At 33.1% G+C, this 24,045-nt stretch overlaps 2 protein-coding genes across 2 annotated transcripts in view; both read left to right on the forward strand.

Moving 5' to 3' along the window:
* The first annotated feature begins 14,513 nt into the window (after positions 1–14,513).
* LOC137653659 (actin-2, muscle-specific-like) overlaps positions 14,514–24,045 on the forward strand; it is a 38,684-nt gene continuing 29,152 nt past the window's right edge. Inside the window, exon 1 of the mRNA XM_068387233.1 lies at positions 14,514–14,640. The gene's annotated coding sequence lies outside the window, so the exon portion shown is untranslated. The remainder of the gene's footprint in view (positions 14,641–24,045) is intronic.
* The window catches only part of LOC137653657 (actin, muscle-like), a 2,243-nt gene continuing 800 nt past the window's right edge, over positions 22,603–24,045 (forward strand). The window contains exons 1-2 of the mRNA XM_068387229.1: positions 22,603–22,716; positions 23,629–24,045. The exon at positions 23,629–24,045 is cut by the window's right edge and continues 800 nt beyond it. Of these exons, the coding sequence (XP_068243330.1) occupies positions 23,647–24,045 (399 nt within the window). The 5' untranslated portion in view covers positions 22,603–22,716; positions 23,629–23,646. The remainder of the gene's footprint in view (positions 22,717–23,628) is intronic.

A 24,045-nucleotide genomic window follows, 5' to 3' on the forward strand; every position in this document is an offset into this window, starting at 1 on the left:
ATGAATAGTGTAAAAAAATTCCCTACATATTTTTCGAAATTAGACTGCAAAAGACTAGAAGGGAAACCAGCATAACGGTCACCGCCACATTTATACTAGGTCCAGCTGTCGAATAAATACACACACACACACACACACACACACACACACACACACACACATATATATATATATATATATATATATATATATATATATATATATATATATATATATATATATGTGTGTGTGTGTGTGTGTGTGTGTGTGTGTGTGTGTGTGTGTGCGCGCGTACAAACATACATACACACTAATATACGCAACCCTTAAAAAATGACGGCTAAATATATAGATAGATGTCCACTCATGGATTAAATGCTCCACCCCCCTCCCCCCCCCCCCTTTCAAAACTTCAACCTCTCTAGGGTATGATACTCGTATCCCCCTTCCCCGAAGGACAGAGTGAGACCGAGTAGTTATACGCCTGGCCATGCCGCTGAGTGTTATCGTATATATATATATATATATATATATATATATATATATATATATATATATATATATATATATATATATATATATATGGTGTTTTTACGTATAAATATTTATATATGTAATTGTGTATATAAAATCAGTCACTTTTTATTATGTACTAGTCCGTTCTTTTAGTGAGGCTGGTTTGCACAGATTCCCAGCTGTGCCCTTTTTAGCTAGGAAAAGTTTCCTAATATCTGATTGGTTGGAAGTTTTTTGTCCGAATAGGCCTACCATTGTTGTTTTCTAATAATTATCAAGTAATTTGAATCGAAACTTATTTACTAACCTAAATTTCTCACTCAGATATATGTTTTGTTAATAAATAATGTTAACGAATAAATGTATTATAAAGAATAGTGATGGCAAGTCTATATTTGATAACAACACCTGCCGAAGTCAACGACAGAATCTTGTTTTCGAATGCACGCTGCTTAAATGCGTAACTTTTCAGATATTTTAACTCAATTTAGGATAAATTGCGCTAAGCATAAGAAAACCATGTTATCATAAACTTTCTTTGAATGCCAGAAGCTACTAAAACGTGGAATTGGTAAAACTTGATATTAGTAAAAATAGCTGGTAGGTAAAAGGAGCATTCAACTGTCCAACACCGAAAAGTAGATGGAAGGGAGGGGTGATATTGCGGTTGTAACTCTGTGGTGAAATTATGAATTCGTTTAATTGTGGGTTTTATGCAATTTATGCAACAGTACAGTATCCTCAAACCGAAATATTACTTTTGATTAAATCTAAACCTTCACGAAAAAACAACAAACCATTTTCATACGGACTTACATCATAGGCTTATGATGTAAGGCCGTATAGAAAGGGTTTGCTAGATTTTCGTAAAGGTTTAGATTCTTGTGTAATGTGTAAGATATGTAACTTATACATATACTAAATTAACCAGTGATGTACACATACATGCATATGTGTGTGTTCCAACATCTCGGCTGACGTCTCTCTCTTATCCCTTTTAGTTCAGACTTACATCATAGGCCTATGATGTAAGTCTGTAAAGAAAGGGTTTGCTATTTTTTCGTAAAGGTTTAAATTTTATCAATAACAATATTTTCGGTTTGAGGATACTAAAGTGTTGCATAAATTGCGTAAATACCATAATAAAACGAATTCATAATTTCACCGCTGAGTTACAACCGCAATATCCCTCCTCCCATCCATTTCCGGTTCGGTGTTGTACAGTAGAATTGTTCCTTTTACCTGCCCCGCAATTTTCACCAATATCATGCTTTAATAATTCCACGTTTTAGTAGCTTCTGGTAATCAAAGAAAGTTTATAATATCATGGTTTTCTTATGCTTAGTGTAATTTATCCCAATTTGTATCAAAATATGTGAAAAGTGACACGTATATGCAGCGTGCATCCGAAAACAAGATCCCGTCGTTGCATTCGGTGGATGTTATTAAATTTAAACTTGCCATCACGAAACTTTATAATATATTTATTCGTTGATATTATTTTTTTTTTTTTTTTTTTGACAAAACCTATATCTGAGGGAGAAATTTAGGTTGGTGGATAAGTTTCGATTCACATTACTTGGTAATGATTTGAAAATAATCCCAGTACTCGGACAAAAATACTTCCGACCAATCGGCTATTAGGAAACTTTTCTCGGCTAAAAGGATACCACTGCAAGCCGATGCAAATCTGCCTATTTGATTATAGTGTAAGGAGTGCACGGCTAATTATTTACATAAATATGCACGCACACGCGCACACAGATTCAACCTTCTCACCCCCCCCCTTTTCCCTAACTAGAACATGATAGTTTGTGCAATTTTTGGGAGATTGTCGTCTTCCTAGTCGTTGTTCGTCAGTATGACACAAAAATATATATTCATACAGCATATATATATATATATATATATATATATATATATATATATATATATATATATATATACAGTATATGATAAGTTTTGCACATTTTTACGTGTTTTTCATATTCAAATAAGCCATATATATTTTTGATATATTAATGTCTGGATTCTCTTAACGACCTCGGGATCAGAGCCCCAGGCGAAATCACACAAAGACAAGAGCTTGGCTCCGGCCGGGAATCGAACCCTGGTCCGCAAACTTATATAGACAGTGACTAACCCACTTGGCCAAGTGGGTTAGTCACTGTCTATATAAGCCAGGTAGTAAAGCCATCCCTCTTTAGCCCCGGTAGTTAAGCCAAACATCCTTAGGCCAGTCAGTTAAGCCAAACATCCTTCGCTGAGGCAGTTACGCAAAACTTCCTTAGGCATGCCCTCTAAGCCATAGTTCCTAAGGCAAGGCATTTTCGCCATACAACCTTAGCCCAGGTAGTTAAACCTCGCACCCCTATACAAATCAGGTAAGCCAAACATCCCTAGTCCACGCATTCATGCCAAACATTTTTAGTCCAGTCACCTAGACCCTTCTTTTTAGGCCAGCCAGTTAAGCGTTTCGGTTTTTTCTGGACAGTTCAGACACACATAGACCAGGTAGTTAAGCCAAACCTTCCTAGATAGGGCAGGTCAGCCAACACCCTTAGCCAGGCAGTTAAGCCATACACCCTCAGACAAAGTAGTTAAGCCAAATATCTTAGCCCTGTCAGTTGAGCCAAACATCCTTAGCCAAGGCAGTTAAGCCAAGCACCATTAGGCAAGGCATTTAAGCCAATCATTATTAGGCCAGACATTTAAATCAATCATTATTAAGCCAGACATTTAAGCCAAGCATTATTAGACCAGGCAGTTAAGGCAAGCTGTAGTAGGCCAGGCAGTTAAGCCAAGCATCATTAGGCCAGGCAGTTAAGCCAAGCATCATTAGGCCAGGCAGTTAAGCCAAGCATCATTAGGCCAGGCAGTTAAGCCAAGCATCATTAGGCCAGGCAGTTAAGCCAAGCATCATTAGGCCAGACAGTTAGGCCAAGTATTATTAGGCCAGTCAGTTAAGCCAAGCCTCATTAGACCAGCTAGGCCAGAAATCACCAGGCCAGGTAGTTAAGCCAAGCATCAATATGCCCTGCAGGTAAGCCAATCATCATTAGGCTAGGCAGTTAAAGCTAGCATCCTTAAACCTAAAAAAAAAAAAAAAGAGAAAAAATATGCCAGGCAGTTAAGACAAGCATGATTAGGCCTAGGCTAGGCAGTTAAGCCAAGCATCCTTAAACCTAAAAAAAAAAAAAAATATGCCAGGCAGTTTAGACAAGCATCATTAGCCTAGGCAGTTAAGCCTGGCATCCTTAAACCTAAAAAAAAAATATATGCCAGGCAGTTTAGACAAGCATCATTAGCCTAGGCAGTTAAGCCTGGCATCCTTAAACCTAAAAAAAAAAAAAGATATGCCAGGCAGTTTAGACAAGCATCATTAGCCTAGGCAATTAAGCCTGGCATCCTTAAACCTAAAAAAAAAAAAGATATGCCAGGCAGTTAAGCCAATCATCATAAGTCTAGGCAGTTAATCCTGACATCCTTAAACCTAAAAAAGAAAAGATTAAAAAATAATATTACTTTCACAAAAATAAAAATATCGGTATATTCCTTTTACAAAATATGCGACGTCGCTATGAAATAAAAAATATTTCTTCCACAAAATAACATAAAAATATATTCCTCTTACAAAATAATATAAAATAATATTCCTTTCACAAAATAAAATAAAAAATATATTCCTTTTGCAAAGAAAATAGTAAATATTCTGAATAAAAAAAAATCATTGTTTTTCTATTTTAATTTTTGGGGGGTTTTTATTTTTATTTTTTTTATTTTATCTTTTTTTATTTTTTTTTCATTTTTTATTTATTTTTATTTTTTTTTTGGTTTTTTATTTTTATTTTCTGTCAAGTTTCTGACTTCGTAATTATTTTGGGGATTCTCTTCAGTTCGTTAGTTATGAATCTTATTTTCTTCTGTTTCAAAAACTGGGACTATGGGTCCAAGGGGGGCCCAAGAGTAAGCCTTGTCCCGTTTTGGTTTCTTCTTCTTTGGTTTCCTTACCAAAAGTTTCCTTGTGGGTCCTTCTTCTCCTTGTATTTCTTCCTTAACGATGACTACTTTATTGTCATCTTCTACTGGAGTTTCACAACCTTCTACGACTGAAGTTTTATCAAGTCCGCATTTCTCCTTTCCTGGTGAACCCTCATCACCCGTTCCTTCTTCTTTTTTAACCTTTTCCAAATCTCTCCTCTGAAGTTCCTTCTTCAGTGAAGAGATGACTTCCTTCGCTGCGGACAATTCTTTCTTCATTTCATCCTCTTTGTTGGTCATTCGAACAATCTTTCCATTCAGGTTTTTCTCTCGTTTCACTTTGTTCTCCAGTTGTTCACGAAGACTTTCGTTCTTCTTTGTTATTGTGAACACTGCCTCCTTTAGCTCACGATTCTGCACTAGAGCTTTAGAAATCTCCCCCTGCAGCTCTTCTATTAGACGTTGGTGTCCTTGGCTTCTTTTCTGATCATTAGAACGAGCCTCCATCAGCTCTTTTTCTAGTTTATTTTTCTCTAGAGCTAATTCTTTATTAAAGAAGCTTCGTTCCTCATTGGATTTTTTGAGATCTTCATTCTCTGCCAGAAGGATCGATTTCAGTTTGTCATGAGCCTCGATTTCCTTCTTGGCCTTTTCTAGTTCCTCATTCAACTGGGTCATTTTCGCTGTATTTTCTTCAACCAAAATCACTTTACCTTCAAACTCTCGTTTCAGAGCTTCCTTCTCTCCCATAAGTTCTGATTGCATCTGAATATGGGCATCATTTTTCTGCTGAGCCATTTTCAGTTCCGCTTTCAACTCAAGAATTAATTGATAGTAAGTTGCAAGTTGATTTTCCTGGCCTTCAATCACAGCCTGTTTATTGGCAAGGTCTTTAGCCATGTTTTCATTCTTTAGCCTGAGATCTTCAATCTCAGTGTCTTCGTCAGCCTGAACTGTTACTTCTGATTTAGAGACAACACTCCCTCTGCCTCCTGGCAGCAGCAGCTGTTCCTCCTCCCTGGAAAGCGAAGGATCCGTCCCACTGAGGACAGCTTCAGTCTTCTTGGAAATACTGTTGATTTCCTCCTGGTCCAAGACAGGCTCGAGTGCTTCACTCTGTTCCTCCTTGGCCCAGAATTTCCTCATCAGAAGACCACCTCCCAAAATGAGGCGTAGACCCTCCAATTCCATCAACCGGGGCTGCTGGTCTTGAAAACCGTCTTCGGAAGAGGGACCCCCAAGTAGATATTTCTTCCCGTACTCACTGATAGCTCTCAATGCGTTGTTTGTAAACATCTTCGTTGCAAAACTCAGAATGCAGATCACTTGACTTTGATCAGGTATAATTTGAAAAAATCGAAATAGGTCCTGGTTGAAATATCGACCCCGAGATTGAAGGCATTTTGAAGACTGGAGACGTCTTCGTTGGCTTCGAAATCGTCTCAAGAAACTGATTCCGATTATAATTCGAATGAGAGCTAGACTTTGAAGACGTCTTCGTTCGATTTGGGAAAATTCTTCACTCGGTCTTCACCGAAACTTAGTAGTAATTTCTTTTCCCCGAAGGAAATAGATAGATAGATAGATAGATAGATAGATAAATAAATAGATAGATAAAATTGTATTTATAAGAAAAAGTTAAAATTTTTATGAGGTGTGAATGAAGACTCGGATGAGAACGGGATGGTGTGAAGCCCTTTGAAGACATCGTTGGGTGGTTGAAGAATCTTCATCAGGTCTTCACAGAAGATATCTTTCTGCTTCAGTAGAAGTTTTGCGTTTTTCTCATCTCTCTCTCTCTCTCTCTCTCTCTCTCTCTCTCTTTTTTTTTTTTTTTTTTTTTTTTTTTTTTTTTTTTTTTTTTTTTTTTTTTTTTTTTTTTTTGAAAAGACGAATCTAATATCTCCATTGACTATTCCTTTCCTAATTTATTTTCCCCGAAGGAAATCTTGAAAAAAAACCTTACAAAAAAAAAAGAAAAAAGAGGAAATTAATATAACAAATAATCTCGTATCGAATTTCACCATTTTGTTTTAGTCTCTGGAAAATGTCAAAGATTTCGGAAATGAAAAAAATACTAATTTATAGTTTTACTTTCCTTTTTTTCTATCGAAAGATTTTTGTTCTAATTTTATGTTATTTTATATGAAAATTAAAAGGTCATTTCCTTATTATTATTATTACTATTATTATTATTATTATTATTATTATTATTTTGGCGTTCTATAAGCTATATATGTACATATTATGTACATATATATATATAAATATATATATATATATATATATATATATATATATATATATATATATATATATATATATATATATACCGTATATATATATATATATATATATATATATATATATATATATGTATATATATATATATATGTGTGTGTGTGTGTGTTTGTGTGTACATACATACATACATACATACATACATACATACATGTATACATATATATATATATATATATATGTATACATGTATATATGTATGTATGTATGTATGTGTATGTACACACAAACAAACACACACACATATATATATATATATATATATATATATATATATATATATACGGTATATATATATATATATATATATATATATATATATATATACGGTATATATATATATATATATATATATATATATATATATATATATATATATATATATACCGTATATATATATATATATATATATATATATATATATATATATATATATATATATATATATATATATATGTGTGTGTGTGTGTGTGTTTGTGTGTGTGTACATACACATACATACATACATACATATTTACATGTATACATATATATATATATATATATATATATATATATATATATATATGTATAGATATACATATATACACTATTATACACACACACACATATATATATATGTATATATATACATATATTGTTATTATTATTTTGGCGTTCCTTAAGCTATATATGTACATATGTACATATATATATATTTATATATATATATATATATATATATATATATATATATATATATATATATATTTATATATATGTACATACACCTACATACATACATACATACATATAAACATGTATACACACACACATATATATATATATATATATATATATATACACATATATATATATGTACATACACCTACATACATACATGCATATAAACATGTATACATATATATATATATATATATATATATATATATATATATATATATATATATATATATATATATATATATATATATTTCAAACGTTAATAGTTTATTTTAGGGTAAAGGCCTTAAGGCCCAGATAAACTGTCAATCATGATTGTACAATCTTCGAGATTGTGCAAACAGTGTTTGAGCCTTACAATATTATCAAGTTTGTGCAATCATTAGTTCACCTCTAAAGCTTGTGGCGTGAAGATGAGCAAAGAGGCAGCATGTATAATAGGCATTATTCTGACTTTAGACGATGAGGAGGAAAGTAAGTAAGAAAAATAGATGTGGATGAAAGAGTTGTTCAAAAAAAGAAGTAAATTCACGCATGCAAATCTTCAACAGGAGTTGCTCCTCCCTGCCCCTGCAGAATACGAAAATTATCTACGCATGGACAGAGAAACTTTCATGTATTTGCTAGGAATGACGACGCCCCTCATACAAAAAATGGATACCAAGCTTAGGGATTCCATTTCTGCACGTGAAAGGCTTTCTAGTACTTTAAGCTTCTTGGCTGCTGGAAAAACATTTCAGGAACTAATGTTCACCACAGCTATCTCTCCACTATGGTGGTATCATCATGGAAAAACATTTCAGGAACTAATGTTCACCACAGCTATCTCTCCACTATGGTGGTATCATCATGGAAACCTGTAGTGCTATTTGCACTGTATTAAAGTAATATATTAAGGTAGGTTAAATAAGGCGCAGATAACAAAAGTATTTATTAATAATAGTTAGATTACTAAATGACAAATTCTTTAACACCATCACCAAATACATAAGAAAATATATTTTCCCTTTGGAACAAAACACCCACCCCCCCCCCCCAAAAAAAAGGGGGGGGGTGGGGTGGTATCCTGATGCCAATATGCCATAACGTATTTAGTTTGCCAAGCTGTACTGGGGATTATTCAAAAGGTCTGACATTGTTGTGTAAACACGGACTCCAGTTGTATCTGCTATATTTCAGATTATAATATTACCTCGACTTGTGGATGCTCCGCTGTCAGAGGACAGTACAGATATGGGCGTGGAAGACCTACTTTGAATATTATTTTCATTAATCTTAACACTGTGTCTATGCAATGTAATTAATTTTGCCTCAAAAAGAATATCATTAATAGCCTTCCTGGAATATATTTGCTGTTCTGCACTAATTTCCCTAAATTCTTGAGCCCAGCTCATGGCAAAAATATCAATGAAGTCGTTACTTTGCTTGAGATGTGAGCATGCAAGTGAGAGTGCTTCATAACGTTTACTCTGCATATCCAATCTCTGTATTTTCTTTGAGACGTCTGAATCTACCTGCTGTGACTCACTGCCTAATGTGGAGGGGTCCTGCAAAACATAAAGGGAGATTACAAGTAATATTTTGATTTCTTTATGGTTCATAAAAAAAATTGAGAAATCTTAAGACTTTTATTGGTTACTATCTAATTTCTGGGTGCATGCAGGACCGACCTCTGCCAGGTTAGGAAGTATGATCAATTAAAAATTCCAGTCAGGGGAAGTGGTCAAGTCAAAATAGCCTAATGCACCCATAAACGAGTATATCAATTTCATTCTTTCAGATCCCTAAAACAACAAATGAATTGTTAGAAGTAGCTACAGCATTTGAAAGAACTTGACAGTTCCCCATTGCATAGGGGCAATCGATGGAAAACACGTGTAAATCAAGAAACCCTTGGATCTGGATCATATTATTTTAACTATAAACATACATTTAGCATTGTGCTTATGGCTGTTGTTAACACTCATTATGAATTTATGATGGTTGATGTAGTTGCCAATGGTAGTGTGAGAGATGGTGGAGTGTTTGCTAACACAAAATTTGGTAGGAAAATGAAAGAAAAGAAATTAAGTATCCCTGGAACAACCACTTTACCCGGCTGCCCTGACGCTATGCCTTTTGTTTTCTTTGCAGATGATGCATTTCCTTTACTGGATAACTTAATAAAGCCTTTTGCATACAATAACTTAACCAAATCCCAAGCTATCTATAATTACAGATATCCCGAGGTAGATGCATCGTTAAAAATGTTTTTGGGATTATGTCAGCTCGATTTAGAGTTCTTTTGTCGACGATTGATATGTCACCAGCAAAGGCTTCAACAATAGTTATGGCATGTTGCTATCTCCATAATTACTTATGGAAACGTAATGCACAAGTATATCTAGATGGTATAGATTTTGAAGATGAGAATAATAAGAAGGTTAATGAAGCGAATGAGAGGTATGTCAACCAACATATTCCACTGGCACCAACGTGCGCACACAATGAACCTTCATCTGCGAAATATTTAAGGGATGCATTTTTTTAATCACTTTAATAATGAAGGATCTGTTCCCTGGCAAGTCTCTCGGATTAACAAATAATGCATTAAGTTGATCATAGCATCTATAGCATAGTCTCAACAAGAGTAGACGTTTGGGATGCTAACTTCTATATAGCAAGATCTACATTAACTTTTTTGATGGTTCATATTTCATCTCATGAACTGCTTTAGATAATTGTTAATGGTTAGTGGATATATATATATATATATATATATATATATATATATATATATATATATGTGTGTGTGTGTGTGTGTGTGTATATATGTATATATATGTGTATATATATACACATATATATATATGTATATATATATATATATATATATATATATATATATATACATATATATATGTGTGTGTATATATATATATACATATATATATATGTGTGTGATATATATATGTATATATATGTATATAATGTATATATACATATATATATACATATACATATAAACATATATACACACACACACACATATATATATATATATGTGTGTGTGTGTGTGTGTGTATATATATACATATGCATTTACAAACATACATATACACATACACAGATATATATATATATATATATATATATATATATATATATATATATGTGTGTGTGTGTGTGTGTGTGTGTGTGTGTCGTGTATACATATGCATTTACAAACACATAGATATACACATACACACAGATATATATATATATATATATATATATATATATATATATATATATATATATATATAACTTTTTTATGTTATTATTAATGTAAATGAATGGGTGAATAATTGATATGTTATTATTAATGTAGAAATATGGGTGAATAGTTAAAATGTTATCTATTGATTCCACATCATCCAAACTCGACACTCCAGGTTGCTGGACCTCGTGGTCACGAAGGAATGAAAGGTCGTCGAAATACCACAATGAAGGCGTGTATATATCTACACCAGCACCTGACTTCATACTGTTGAGTACCTTTTTCAGTTCCCTTTGATAGTTCGAACGTAAAGAATTTGATTTCTTGGTCACTGTGGATCGTGTGGCACTAGGGTCTATTTTTCAAATTTTTTTCTATTAATTTGACATAGCATTCACTTTTCAAAACTCTGTTCTTATCATCATCGCTTTTAATTTTCCACAAAGCAGGAAAATCTCTGTAGAGTTGAATAAACTCCCTCCAAAAATCTTGATAGTCCTGTGCGCTCGCCATGGTACCAAAAGAAAAAATGGAGCCGTTGGCACAATCATCGCTACAGACTATCAGTCATAATTGTGTAACTACTATGATTGGGCAAACACTACTCAATCATCTGCGCAAACTGTCAATCACATCTACTCAGTAAAGGATATGCCTGCACAACCACTTAGATTGCACAATCATGATTGACAATGTATCTGGGCCTTAATAAGGCCTTTGTCTGGTAGTGGACTAGCTACTGCTGCTGATGGTTTTTGTGTATAGACAACACACACACACACACACACACACACACACACACACACACACATATATATATATATATATATATATATATATATATATATATATATATATATATATATACTGTATATAAATTATTTCCATACACTTTCACACTTAAAACGTAGCCACTCTCGCTTAAAAGCAGTGTGACTTGCAAGTTGGTGCAACACCTGCATTTCTAGCATTCACCACACGGTTAATATCCACCTTCACCTCGAAAATTAGTAATAGCAGGTGTCGTTTTGTAAATATAGTAAGAAGACTATAAATTAATAGTCTTTATTTATATCAACTTTAAATTTCTTGCCATTGCATAAACATTGCCACGATTCAATTAGATTTACTATAAAAAATAGAAGGGAACGCCATTTATCAGTAAGCGACAAACAAAAAAAGTGAAAAAAGAAAGTAATCCATTCCATGGTGGTGGGCGGGAAGTGTTGGTGACATCCGACCTGGGCACTTCAGTTTTCTTTAGGTACTACTTTTTTATATAATTATCTTGTATTTTGCAAAGTAAAACTAAACGGTGACATCCTGATCATTCAATGGAAATATTGAAATTGCATTTTCGATATATTCTATATCATTTCCCGAAAAACGTTATGTATTCAATAAACTCAAAATATGGCTCGCTGGAAACGTTGCCATTTCGCACTGTTTGACTCAAAAGATATCAACGGAACATTCTTCCATAAACACGAATTTCAAGCCTCATATAACGTTTATTTGAACTAAAATGCATAACTGAAAACAGTGTTTCTTAAAAGACGCGCACAGATATGTTATGATTGTATTTTCTTGTCATCCAATCTTTCACGGTCGGTTAAACTAGCGGTTGGGTTTCTTGTAAACTGAGTTTTTGTTTCAGTCGAGTCCTGGATTTAAAAGTGTTAACAAGTGTCATCGTCGGGTCTCGGCGCGTTTGATTGCAAGTGATGGTGATATCTGTGTTCATTAGCGAAGCCGTCAATTTATTAGATGCTTGACTTGTTAATCCATAGATTTTCTTTGAAAACTTTTTTTTTCTTTTTTTTTTCTCTTTGTCAATTAAAGTTAGGAAGCGTGATCGTGTAAATCAAAACTTTGGTTGCTCGATTATACCCGTAACCGCTAAATGTTTACTGGTCGGCTAAGCATCATCCCGATGGGTTTTCAAGATTTTAAGTAGACCGAAAAATTAAATCGATTAAATTGAGTGACCAGATTGAATTTTTAAACGATTAAATTAAATAAGCTTACTGACTTGTCTTACTTTTTATATTGCCTTTTCGTAACTTGTCGTTTTCGACGGAAAATCATAGGCCTAGACCGAGTCTAGCGCTTGAAGTAGCCTGAATGATGGCAACTTATTACATAGTTCGTATTCTTTCATTTTTCGTAAGTTGTATATCGCCGACTAAGAATATTTGCTATTAATTAACTTGGAGAGTACAAAAACTATTCCCTTTAATTCGGAAAGCAACAAGCATGATTGTCTGGCAAACCTTATAAATCATACCCACAGCCTAGGCCTAATGTTTTATTTTGGCTAAATTACATCGCATTTTATAGCTTGTTGGGGATTATTTAGAATGAAACTTACCATAATACAAGGGTAAGTAGCCAAATATAAGCTTAGTTAAAAATTAGTCTCTCCGTTGAGTAAACCAAAACTTCGATTGGCTTGATGGCTTAACCTCAATGCCATTGCATGGAATTGCCAAACCCAATAGCGTCATATTTTTGCATGCAGATAACTTGTAGGTTTAACATCACCTCCTGATCTGTTTATCTTAATCTGACGTCAGATGTTGCCATCCCAATAGCATCACAATCGTTAGGTTACTTAACCAGTAAACTTACCTTGACCGGTAAAACTGAATGTTCATCGAGTTGAAAATACGAATTTCCCATCCGGATACTCTTGCCAACCATAATCTCATGTCCAAAACAGTAAATATATACTTGTGGTACAGGGCCGTACAGGACCATGTAATGACCTCAAATTAAAGTAACCACCAAATTGCTTAGGCCTAACATGATGGTAACCTAACCTGGATATTATGCTAATTAGTTTAAATGATTAAATTTTAGAGGTGACGGTAAGTCCAATTCAAATCATAAGGCATTATTTGCGCTTTTATACTCCTGCATAAGATTTTTTTCAAGGTAAAATACATCGAAAATCATTAATGTAATTATGACAATGATATGATTAATAAATCCTGGACACGTAGGCATAAAAATGTCCATTGCCGCGACATAATGTAAGTTTTTAATCGGTGATATACAAATAACGAAAAATAAAGCTGTTCATTATGTATTAAGTTATTAATTCCGTAATTTGAGTTGAATTATGTGATATTATACATGAAAATGCGAGTTATGTGATTCAAATGCACCTTATTTTTTTTTTTTTTTTTACCGAGAGTTCTGTAGTGATAATTTAATATTCAGCATAACCATTAAGAGGGCTTCACCCAAGTAAATGTTGAATACGAATTAGAACGAATTTTTTCACTACTCGTGGTTTTTTTTTTTTTTTTTTTTTTTTTTTTTTTTTGTTGTACTTTTAGAATCTACTGTTTAAACAGGTAGACGAACCTATAAGATATAGTTGTAAATTATTACTAACAATAATTTTTTTATATAAAATAATTTTCAGTACGCATATTATTGCAGACATGGGCTACTAATTAGATTTCATCGATTTCATCTTTCCTGATATTTAAATGTGCTTAATTAATATCATGATTGAAATGAAAGGCCATATAAGTCGGTTTTATTGTAACTTTTGACATTTAAGACAATTTAGTAATGGCTGTTAACGATTCATTAAAGATCAACCCATAACTAGCTACATTTCAGTGTGTTCTTGGTATCTATTGAAAGAACGTCGCTTTAGATTGTACAAGAGGTATCCTTTCTCAAAACGAGTGTAATTTTACTATGCTAGTTTCTACTGTATCTTAGGAAGAAGAGATTGGGGTATGTGATGGGGAGGGTTGCCCGGTTCCCTTGTCCATATAATGTGTATGACTTGGGAACCGTTCAATGATACTTCTCTACCTTGGATTACCTGTTTGGTAGATTGAAGTTGGCCGTGGTACGAGAATCTGGCTGTCGCATTGGTGAGTGTTCATTGGAATTATTGTTTTTCTCTCATTTTCATTAATTGAGGTTTCGTGTTACCACATCACTTGTACATAGTATAAATAATGTAAATATTGTCACCCGTAAATTTATACGCTGTTGAATATATATATATATATATATATATATATATATATATATATATATATATATATATATATATATATATATATATATACGTTATATATATTATATGTATATATATTATATGTATATATATTATATATATAATATATATTATATATTATATATATATATATATATATATATATATATATATATATATATATATATATTACATGCTAATTGTGTTAAAAGGAAGGTTCTATTAATTTTCCCCCTTCGAAAATAACTTTGTACCGTGATCCAATGATCTAGTTGTGTTTATATATATATATATATATATATATATATATATATATATATATATATATATATATATATATATATATATATATATATATATATATACATACATACATATATATATATATACACACACACGCACACATTCATGTGGTATGGTTTTGCTCCTTTACTGTTTTTTTCCGGTAGTTCTGTGATGATACATTGATATTTAGGATTACTGTTATAAGGATATCACGTAAGTATATAATTTGTAGTCGTTATTAACAAATTATTTGAAATTATTTTGGCGGCCAATTCCCGAAGAGCTGTATAATTTATGAGTCTGAGCTTGTTATTTATCGAGAAGATTGTCGCTTGAGCTTGTGCGAAAGGTATCCCATCTCTAAACAAGCTCAATTTTATCATGTGGTAAATTTTGGAGTTGCAAGAAATAGGTTGTGGGTGAGCTCCCCTTGTCCACGTAATGTGAATCACTGGGAACCTACACATACAATGATATTTCGCTACTTTGGATTGCCTGTTATTGTAGATTTTAAGTTGCTTGTGGCACGAACGTCTGGCTTTCGGAATGCTGACTGTTCATTGTAATTTTGTATTTTATTTTCATTGAGTTTGATACAGAATTACCCACATCACTTGCTTGCTGGATGAATAGTGTAAAAAAAATTCCCTACATAGTTTTCAAAATCAGACTGCAAAAGACTAGAAGGGAAACCAGCATAACGGTCACCGCCACATTTATACTAGGTACAGCTGTCGAATAAATACACACACACACACACACACACACACACACACACACACACATATATATATATATATATATATATATATATATATATATATATATATATATATATATATAATGTGTGTGTGGTGTGTGTTGTGTGCGTACAAACATACATACACACTAATATACGCAACCCTCCAAAAATGACGGCTAAATATTTAGATAGATATCCACTCATGGATTAAACCCTTCCCACCCCTCCTCCCCCTTTCAAAACTTCAACCTCTCTAGGGTATGATACTCCTTCCCCCCTTCCCCGAAGGACAGAGTGAGACCGAGTAGTTATACGCCTGGCCATGCCGCTGAGTGTTATCGATATATATATATATATATTTATATATATATATATATATATATATATATATATATATATATATATATATATATATATGTATGTATATATGGTGTTTTTAAGTATAAATATTTATATATGTAATTGTGTATATAAAACCAGTCACTTTTTATTATGTTGGTTGGAAGTTTTTTTGTCCGAATAGGCCTACCATCATTGTGTTCAAATAATTATCAAGTAATGTGAATCGAAACTTATTTACTAACTTAAATTTCTCACTCAGATATATGTTTTGTTAATAAATAACGTTAACGAATAAATGTATTACTAAAGAATAGTGATGGCAAGTCTATATTTGATAACAACACCCGCCGAAGTCAACGACAGAATCTTGTTTTTGAATGCACGCTGCTTAAATGCGTAACTTTTTACATATTTTAACTCAATTTGGGATAAATTACGCTAAGCATAAGAAAACCATGTTATCATAAACTTTCTTTGAATGCCATAAGCTACTAAAACGTGGAATTGGTAAAACTTGATTTTAGTAAAAATAGCTGGGAGGTAAAAGGAACATTCTACTGTCCAACACCAAAGAGATGGAAGGGTGGAGGGGTATTGCGGCTGTAACTCGGCGGTGAAATTATGAATTCGTTTAAATATGGTTTTAATGCAATTTATGCAACATGACAGTATCCTCAAACCAAAAATATTGCTTTTGATTAAATCTAAACCTTTACGAAAAAACAACAAACCATTTTTATACGGACTTACATCATAGGTCTATGATGTAAGGCTGCATAGAAAAGATTTGCTATATTTTTGTAAAGGTTTAGATTCTTGTGTCTTGTGTAAAATATGTTACTTACATACATGCTAAATTAACCAGTGATGTACACACATGCATATGTGTGTCCCAACATCTTGGCTGACGCCTCTCTCGTATCCCTTTTAGTACGGACTTACATCATAGGCCTATGATGTAAGTCCGTAAAGAAAGGGCTTGCTATTTATTCGTAAAGGTTTAAATTTTATTAACAGCAATATTTTCGGTTTGATGATACTAAAGTGTTGCATAAATTGCGTAAATACCATAATAAAACGAATTCATAATTTCACCGCCGAGTTACAACCGCAATATCCCTCTTTCTCCCATCCATCTCCGCTTCGGTGTTTGACAGTAGAATTGTTCCTTTTACCTGCCCCACTATTTTCACCAATATCAAGTTTTGATAATTCCACGTTTTAGTAGCTTCTGGTATTCAAAGAAAGTTTATAATAACATGGTTTTCTTATGCTTATGCTAATTCATCCAAATTTGTATTAAAATATGTGAAAAGTTACACATATATGCAGCGTGTATCCGAAAACAAGATCCCGTCGTTGCATTCGGCGGATGTTATTAAATTTAAACTTCCCATCACGAAACTTTATAATATATTTATTCGTTAATATTATTTTTTGCCAAACCTATATCTGAGAGGAAAATTTAGGTTAGTAAATAAGTTTCGATTCACATTACTTGGTAATTATTTGAAAATAATTCCAGTATTCGGACAATAATACTTCCGACCAACCGGCTATTAGGAAACTTTCCTCAGCTAAAAGGATGCCCCTGCGAGCCGGTGTAAATCTGCCGATTTGATTGTAGTGTAAGGAGTGCACGGCTAATTATTTACATAAATATGCACGCACACGCACACACAGATTCAACCTTCTCACCCCCCCCCCTTTCCCTAACTAGAACATGATAGTTTGTGCAATTTTTGGGAGATTGTTGTCTTCCTAGTTGTTGCTCGTCAGTGACACAAAAATATATATTTATACAGCATACACACACACACACACACACACACACACACACACACACACACACACACACACATATATATATATATATATATATATATATATATATATATATATATATATATATATATTGTGTGTGTTTTAAATGGAGGCTTTAATAAGGTTCTATTTGTATCCCACCTGGCAAATTGACTGTGAAGATTAAAGTAATGATTCGGTGGTATATTCATACACGTTAACTTCATTTTTTTCGTAAATCTGGGTGGTAAACAGAAACATACATACTTTAACAGGAATTAATGCTTGCGGAATAATCTAACTAAGACGATTTACGGATAGGCCTAACTGGGTTATCCAGTAAGGTGTACTGTACATAGGCGGGGCATATAATAAGAATGACACAATAGATGAACAAGAAAAATAACAGAATGGGTTCCTTGAAATTACCAATCAAGCAGAGGAAGGAAGAGAAGTCGATGGATTGGCGAGGTATAGACTAGCATTGAAAGACCATAAAACAGACACGTGTGGAAGGACATGTCTGAGGCCTTTGTCCTACACACGTTTTATTTCTTTCCTTCTACCATGGGCTGAGCATTATTCTCCTGTCTGTTCTTCAGCTGCTAACTCTCATCCTAGTTTCTTGGACAAAAACTTCCGGTTTATTAAATTCTTTATTCTTAGCGTGGATATTAGTCTTTGGCATCGTCATTCATTAGGTTCATTTTGTATGTTATATTTTTAATATATCATTCTGACCATCCTCTTGAATTTAGATCATCTTAGAGTCAGACTGTATAATTTTACCTAGTACTAGGTATATGCAGTTAATTCTATAACATACCAAGTTCGTAGTTATTTCTATCGGTCTCTCCTTCTCCATGACTCAATATTACATATTTTAAAGTTCTGTTTTTATCCAGCTGTCATCAGATTGTGGAGTGTTTTTTTAATCCTGCAGTGTATTCAGTGGAACCCACGAAATTCGAATTTGTTGCAAATGCTTTTTTGTTGAAAAGGTTGACTTATATCTCGTTTCATAGTTTGAAATTGATTGACATGCTTTAACGGTTTTACGAAACTTGAAGTCTTTTATGTTACTTCTCATGTGTACCTATAGTGCATTCGTTATTTCCTTTCAGCACTGGTCACTTTTCCTGTTGTAACCTCAAGGCTTGTAAGATCATGCTTTTTCCAACCATGGTTGCAGCCTGGTTAGTAATAGTAATAGCAATGATAATGATATATATATATATATATATATATATATATATATATATATATATATATATGCATATTGTCTCTCTCTCTCTCTCTCTCTCTCTCTCTCTCTCTCTCTCTCTCTCTCTCTCTATATATATATATATATATATATACATATATATATATTCTTCACTGCAAGGGGTAACTACTGCACTGTAATTATTCAGTAGCTACTTTCTACTTGGAAAGTGTAGAATTATTAGCTATGGTCAATAGGCGTAGTAGGAGATGATGAGCTATGGTAAGCAGGTCTTCTAGGAGAAGGATTTTCCAAATTCAAACCATTGATCTCCAGTCATGGGTAGTGCCATAGCCCCTGTACCATGGTCTTCCACTGTCTTGGGCTAGAGTTCCCTGGCACACGATTTTGTGTTTCCTTATTTCCTTTCCTCACTGGGCTATATTAGCCTTTGGTTTATAGCATCCTATCCAATTAGAAAAAGAAATATATATATATATATATATATATATATATATATATATATATATATATATATATATATATATTAGGTGTTAGCTTTAATTAGATTATTTTTGGAATACATGACATATGCGTCCAGTACATAGACTATTATGTATTTTAAAGGTATTTTTCTTTTACTTTTTTATGTACTCTGCGTCTGCCCAGAACATATTCTTGTTCATGCATATCAATATATATTACAAATTGTAATATTTAACAATGAGTATTTAAAAAACTATATATAAGTTTAGAAAACAGTTTGAAAATATTCACAGGAAGTTTCGACTGAAAAAAAATATACGTTAAAGAAGTCGCGTATTGTTCCAACCGCATATGTAGTAAATCATGAAACCTAGAGATTTTTTTTTTTTTTTTTTTTTTTTTTTTTTTTTTTTTTTTTTTTTTTGGCGTTTTAATTAGAGAGCGGGCGGGGTTTTTAAAAGCCGTCTGTAGTTGATTACCCCAGAAGCTTCCTTTTTCGGATTTTTTTTTTTTTTTAACTTTTGGGGTTTAATGCTCAATTAACTTTATCTCTCCTTATTTAACAGCCTCTTCCTTATGTTTTATCTATAATTTTGCATCTTACTGTATATTACAGATTCAGGGGAAAATATTAGTAATACATCACCATCATAATGTTACTTTTTATAAGTAATTATGAAATGCCAGAATAGGCTATACTAACGCACCGGTGTGGTATAGTCAAGTTCCCTAGTATAGTAGATTTCCCCTCAGTTTATTGAATCCTCACCCGAAATGGACTATTAGAAAAGACACTTCAAAGATGTTGCCGGAACTTAACTAGTCTTACACTCTGTAAGTTATCGCAGTCACAGGTGGAGAGGCCCCTTATGCGATGTTTATGAAAGAGTAAAGACAACTGTCTTTTTCAGAATTGGTACCGGTACAATCACTGTTTCTGTATATTTTATCTTGTTTAGTTTTTTTTAGATAAGCGAAGCAGTTTCTTCATTTTAGATTTTATATGGGTGTATTATGTATAAAATAATCATTTCAGTAGCATTCGCCAGTTGTTATGCTTTGAAATCGTAAGAGTGACGTGACATGCACACTCAACACACAATCGTAAATTGGTTTCTTTCTTAGTTATGCAAACAGTCGTCGGATGAACTTCATCCCTAACAGAATTTGTTTAATTGTAGTAATTATATGATCTCAACTTTTGTATAGCTTAGTTTCCAAAGAAAATATTTTCATTGCTTGCATTTATGAAACTTTTTTTAATGCAAATTTAGGTGGGGGAGTTATACAGTATATTCATATTTAGAGGTAAAAGTGATAAAATTATATCCTTTTCTCGATTAATATGGGGTCTTGTTTGATTGTTTTTCATCTCATTATAATTGAAGTAAACATTGAATTAGTGAACAATATGAAATAAAGAATCGGTACTATTACATCCTAGTAGCTCTTTACTTAATGCTAGTAACCTGTAACTTTATGCAATGATCTTTTAAATATAGAATAATGCAAGTTTCTGTTTGTGTTTATTTTAGTGCAAAATTTTGGGTCTGCTGGATTTCCGTCTTAAAATCTTCGAATGGCGATGTTACTTTCGTATGCATATATATAAGATTTTTTATTTTTCATAATGTGGTTGTTATTATCTTACATTGATATTTGCACAAACACATCTTGCTTTAAAACCTCAACGTTAATTGGTAATAATGCAATCAGTACCCATTTAACTAAGACATTTGCTGGTACATACAATAGTACAAGTCTACATTATGTTTAAGAAGTATTTATAATTTAGGATAGTAACACATCTGAAATTGAAAATTATATATTTTGATTTAGATCATAAAGATTATATTTTGCATTCCAATAAATGCATATTTCTTAATATTGTCATACATAATTATTATATTACTGCCTTTCATTAAGAAACTTCTAAAATCTACAACGTTATTGAATTATGTAACATATTCTGCTTAGGCGATGATTTTCGCCATTGAACTATTCTTTCAAAATAAGTGAGGATTTTCTTTCCAGACTCAAATTTTTATAGTAAGCAAAATGTCTTTCTTTACAGCGCTTAAGCCTCGCAGAATATATATTCATAGCTATAGGAACTTGATAGTCAGATTTTAGGTGAAATTAGCATTTATATGTCTGAATAAACCTTGTCTACTTGATATGTATTGGACGAAATATTTTTAAATACTTTTTATAAAGTGTACAACCGTAGTATTTTGAATAAACTAACTTTATTGTTAAAAAAAGAAAAGAAAATAAATAAATTAAGCGAAGACGAAGGAATGTGTAAACATTACCTTAGCGCACGGAACACCACGTTGTTTGCATTTATTTATGAAAAGAATTAGCCCAAGAAAGTTTATTTCGGCGTTGGGCATTTCAGCTGCCACGTCATTTAATTTGTTTTGAATGTATCTTGTGAATAATAAAATTCTCTCAAGTAAATAAAAAAAAGGTGTGGCAAACGACTCGAAAACTTCCCTATTAAGCGTGATCTTTTTTTTTTTTTTTTTTTTTTTTATAGAAACGTGTTGGCATAGGTCACTAAATTTGGATATAGTAACGTTTTAATAATATTTTTCAAATTTTGTTTCTTCTTAGAAAGAGACAATCCTAGAAATTATGAATGCTTTGCGTGTAAATCACTGTTTGATCCCGTTTGTGGGTGATCCTTTTGTTTTCTGGAGTTACTAATGAAGCATAAACTAATCTAGACGTTTGATGGCAAAGCATTGGGAAATTTATGACTCTGATTAAGACGACCATAAACACAGTAAATTAGCAACATGCTTTCTTTCCCCCACTGAGTAAACAGTTGTGAAGTACTGGCGGCGGCTTACAGGTCAGGGACCTTGGGAAACATTTGTATGAAAGAAGGGTTCCTTCTCCCACCCACATAAAAATAATAATATAAAAAAGCGGAGAAGAAACAGCGACAACTGCAGCTCCACACATATCATGGCGGAAGTGTTGACTCCGTATATAAAGGGATTATGAGGCCCTAGGGGTTTTTAGTTTGCTTCGAACTTTGGTCCTCTTCGCGCGTAGAAGGCTAAGCTCTTGAACTGGTGAGTTCTGTGAAGTGGTGTTATTCTGTGAAGTTTCTTGGGCTAGGTTAGAGCACCTTTTGCTTTATACTATGTATCTCATGCACTTAATGAACCGCTTTCCGGTCTATAGAATTCTTGTTAGATGCAAATATCTCGTTCTATCCTAAGTCAGCTATCCATCTGTCATGATTTAGAATGTTTAAATTTGACTATTATTAACAGAAGGTTTGAATGCCTAGGTTTATCACTAGATGTTTGCTTGGCTTGTTATGGTTATTACATACGTGTATATTTTGTATGTTACTTTTAGTTTTTGTATATAGTCACTTGTATGAGGTTCCCTTTTTGTAACCGAATTGACCAAACATAAAATGATGGTGTGGACTAAGAGAAGAATCTCTCTCTCTCTCTCTCTCTCTCTCTCTCTCTCTCTCTCTCTCTCTCTCTCTCTCCTATATTATTATCAGTATAGGCCTTGTGAAAAACTATTCTGGCTTTCAAAATAATCTAGGTTTCAATTTCTTGCTAGATGGTGATTTTTAAGAGCGTAGCGGACATTTCTGTAATTTCCTGAAGAGAACACAGCAAATTAAATCATTAATTAAGCTTTAGTGGACGTCTTGACTCTTGTTTGTTTTATTGCACTATCCAGATATAGTAGACATTTTGAGAAACGATTATTATGAATTATTTATTTAATGGATAATTAACCATATTTGATTATTGATGAAACAGTTGAATTCGTTATCACTAAGACGAAATAAAGTATGATCGCTGAATTGTAATTGCTTATAAAGTAGTGTACTTGTATAACATTTTGCTTATACAGTATATCAGCTCATTTTTTTATTTTATCGTTCTCGCAATGAAAGTTTTATTTATTTAATGTTTCATGCACTTTATCCTACTTTATTCATGATTTCTCAACAGAAACTCACAAGATAAATAATGTGTGACGAAGACGTTAGCCCCCTGGTGGTCGACAATGGTTCTGGAATGGTCAAGGCTGGGTTTGCCGGGGATGATGCCCCACGAGCTGTGTTCCCCTCCATTGTCGGGCGTCCTCGTCATCAAGGCGTAATGGTTGGAATGGGTCAAAAGGATGCATATGTCGGCGATGAGGCCCAGAGTAAACGAGGTATTCTCACTCTCAAATACCCCATTGAACATGGGATCATCACTAATTGGGACGACATGGAAAAAATCTGGCATCATACTTTCTACAATGAGCTGAGAGTGGCTCCGGAAGAGTCCCCGGTACTCTTGACAGAAGCTCCTCTCAACCCAAAGGCAAACCGCGAAAAAATGACCCAGATTATGTTCGAAACCTTTGTAACACCTGCCATG

Source organism: Palaemon carinicauda, chromosome 14 (assembly GCF_036898095.1).
Source record: "Palaemon carinicauda isolate YSFRI2023 chromosome 14, ASM3689809v2, whole genome shotgun sequence".
NCBI classification, from domain to species: Eukaryota; Metazoa; Arthropoda; class Malacostraca; order Decapoda; family Palaemonidae; genus Palaemon; species Palaemon carinicauda.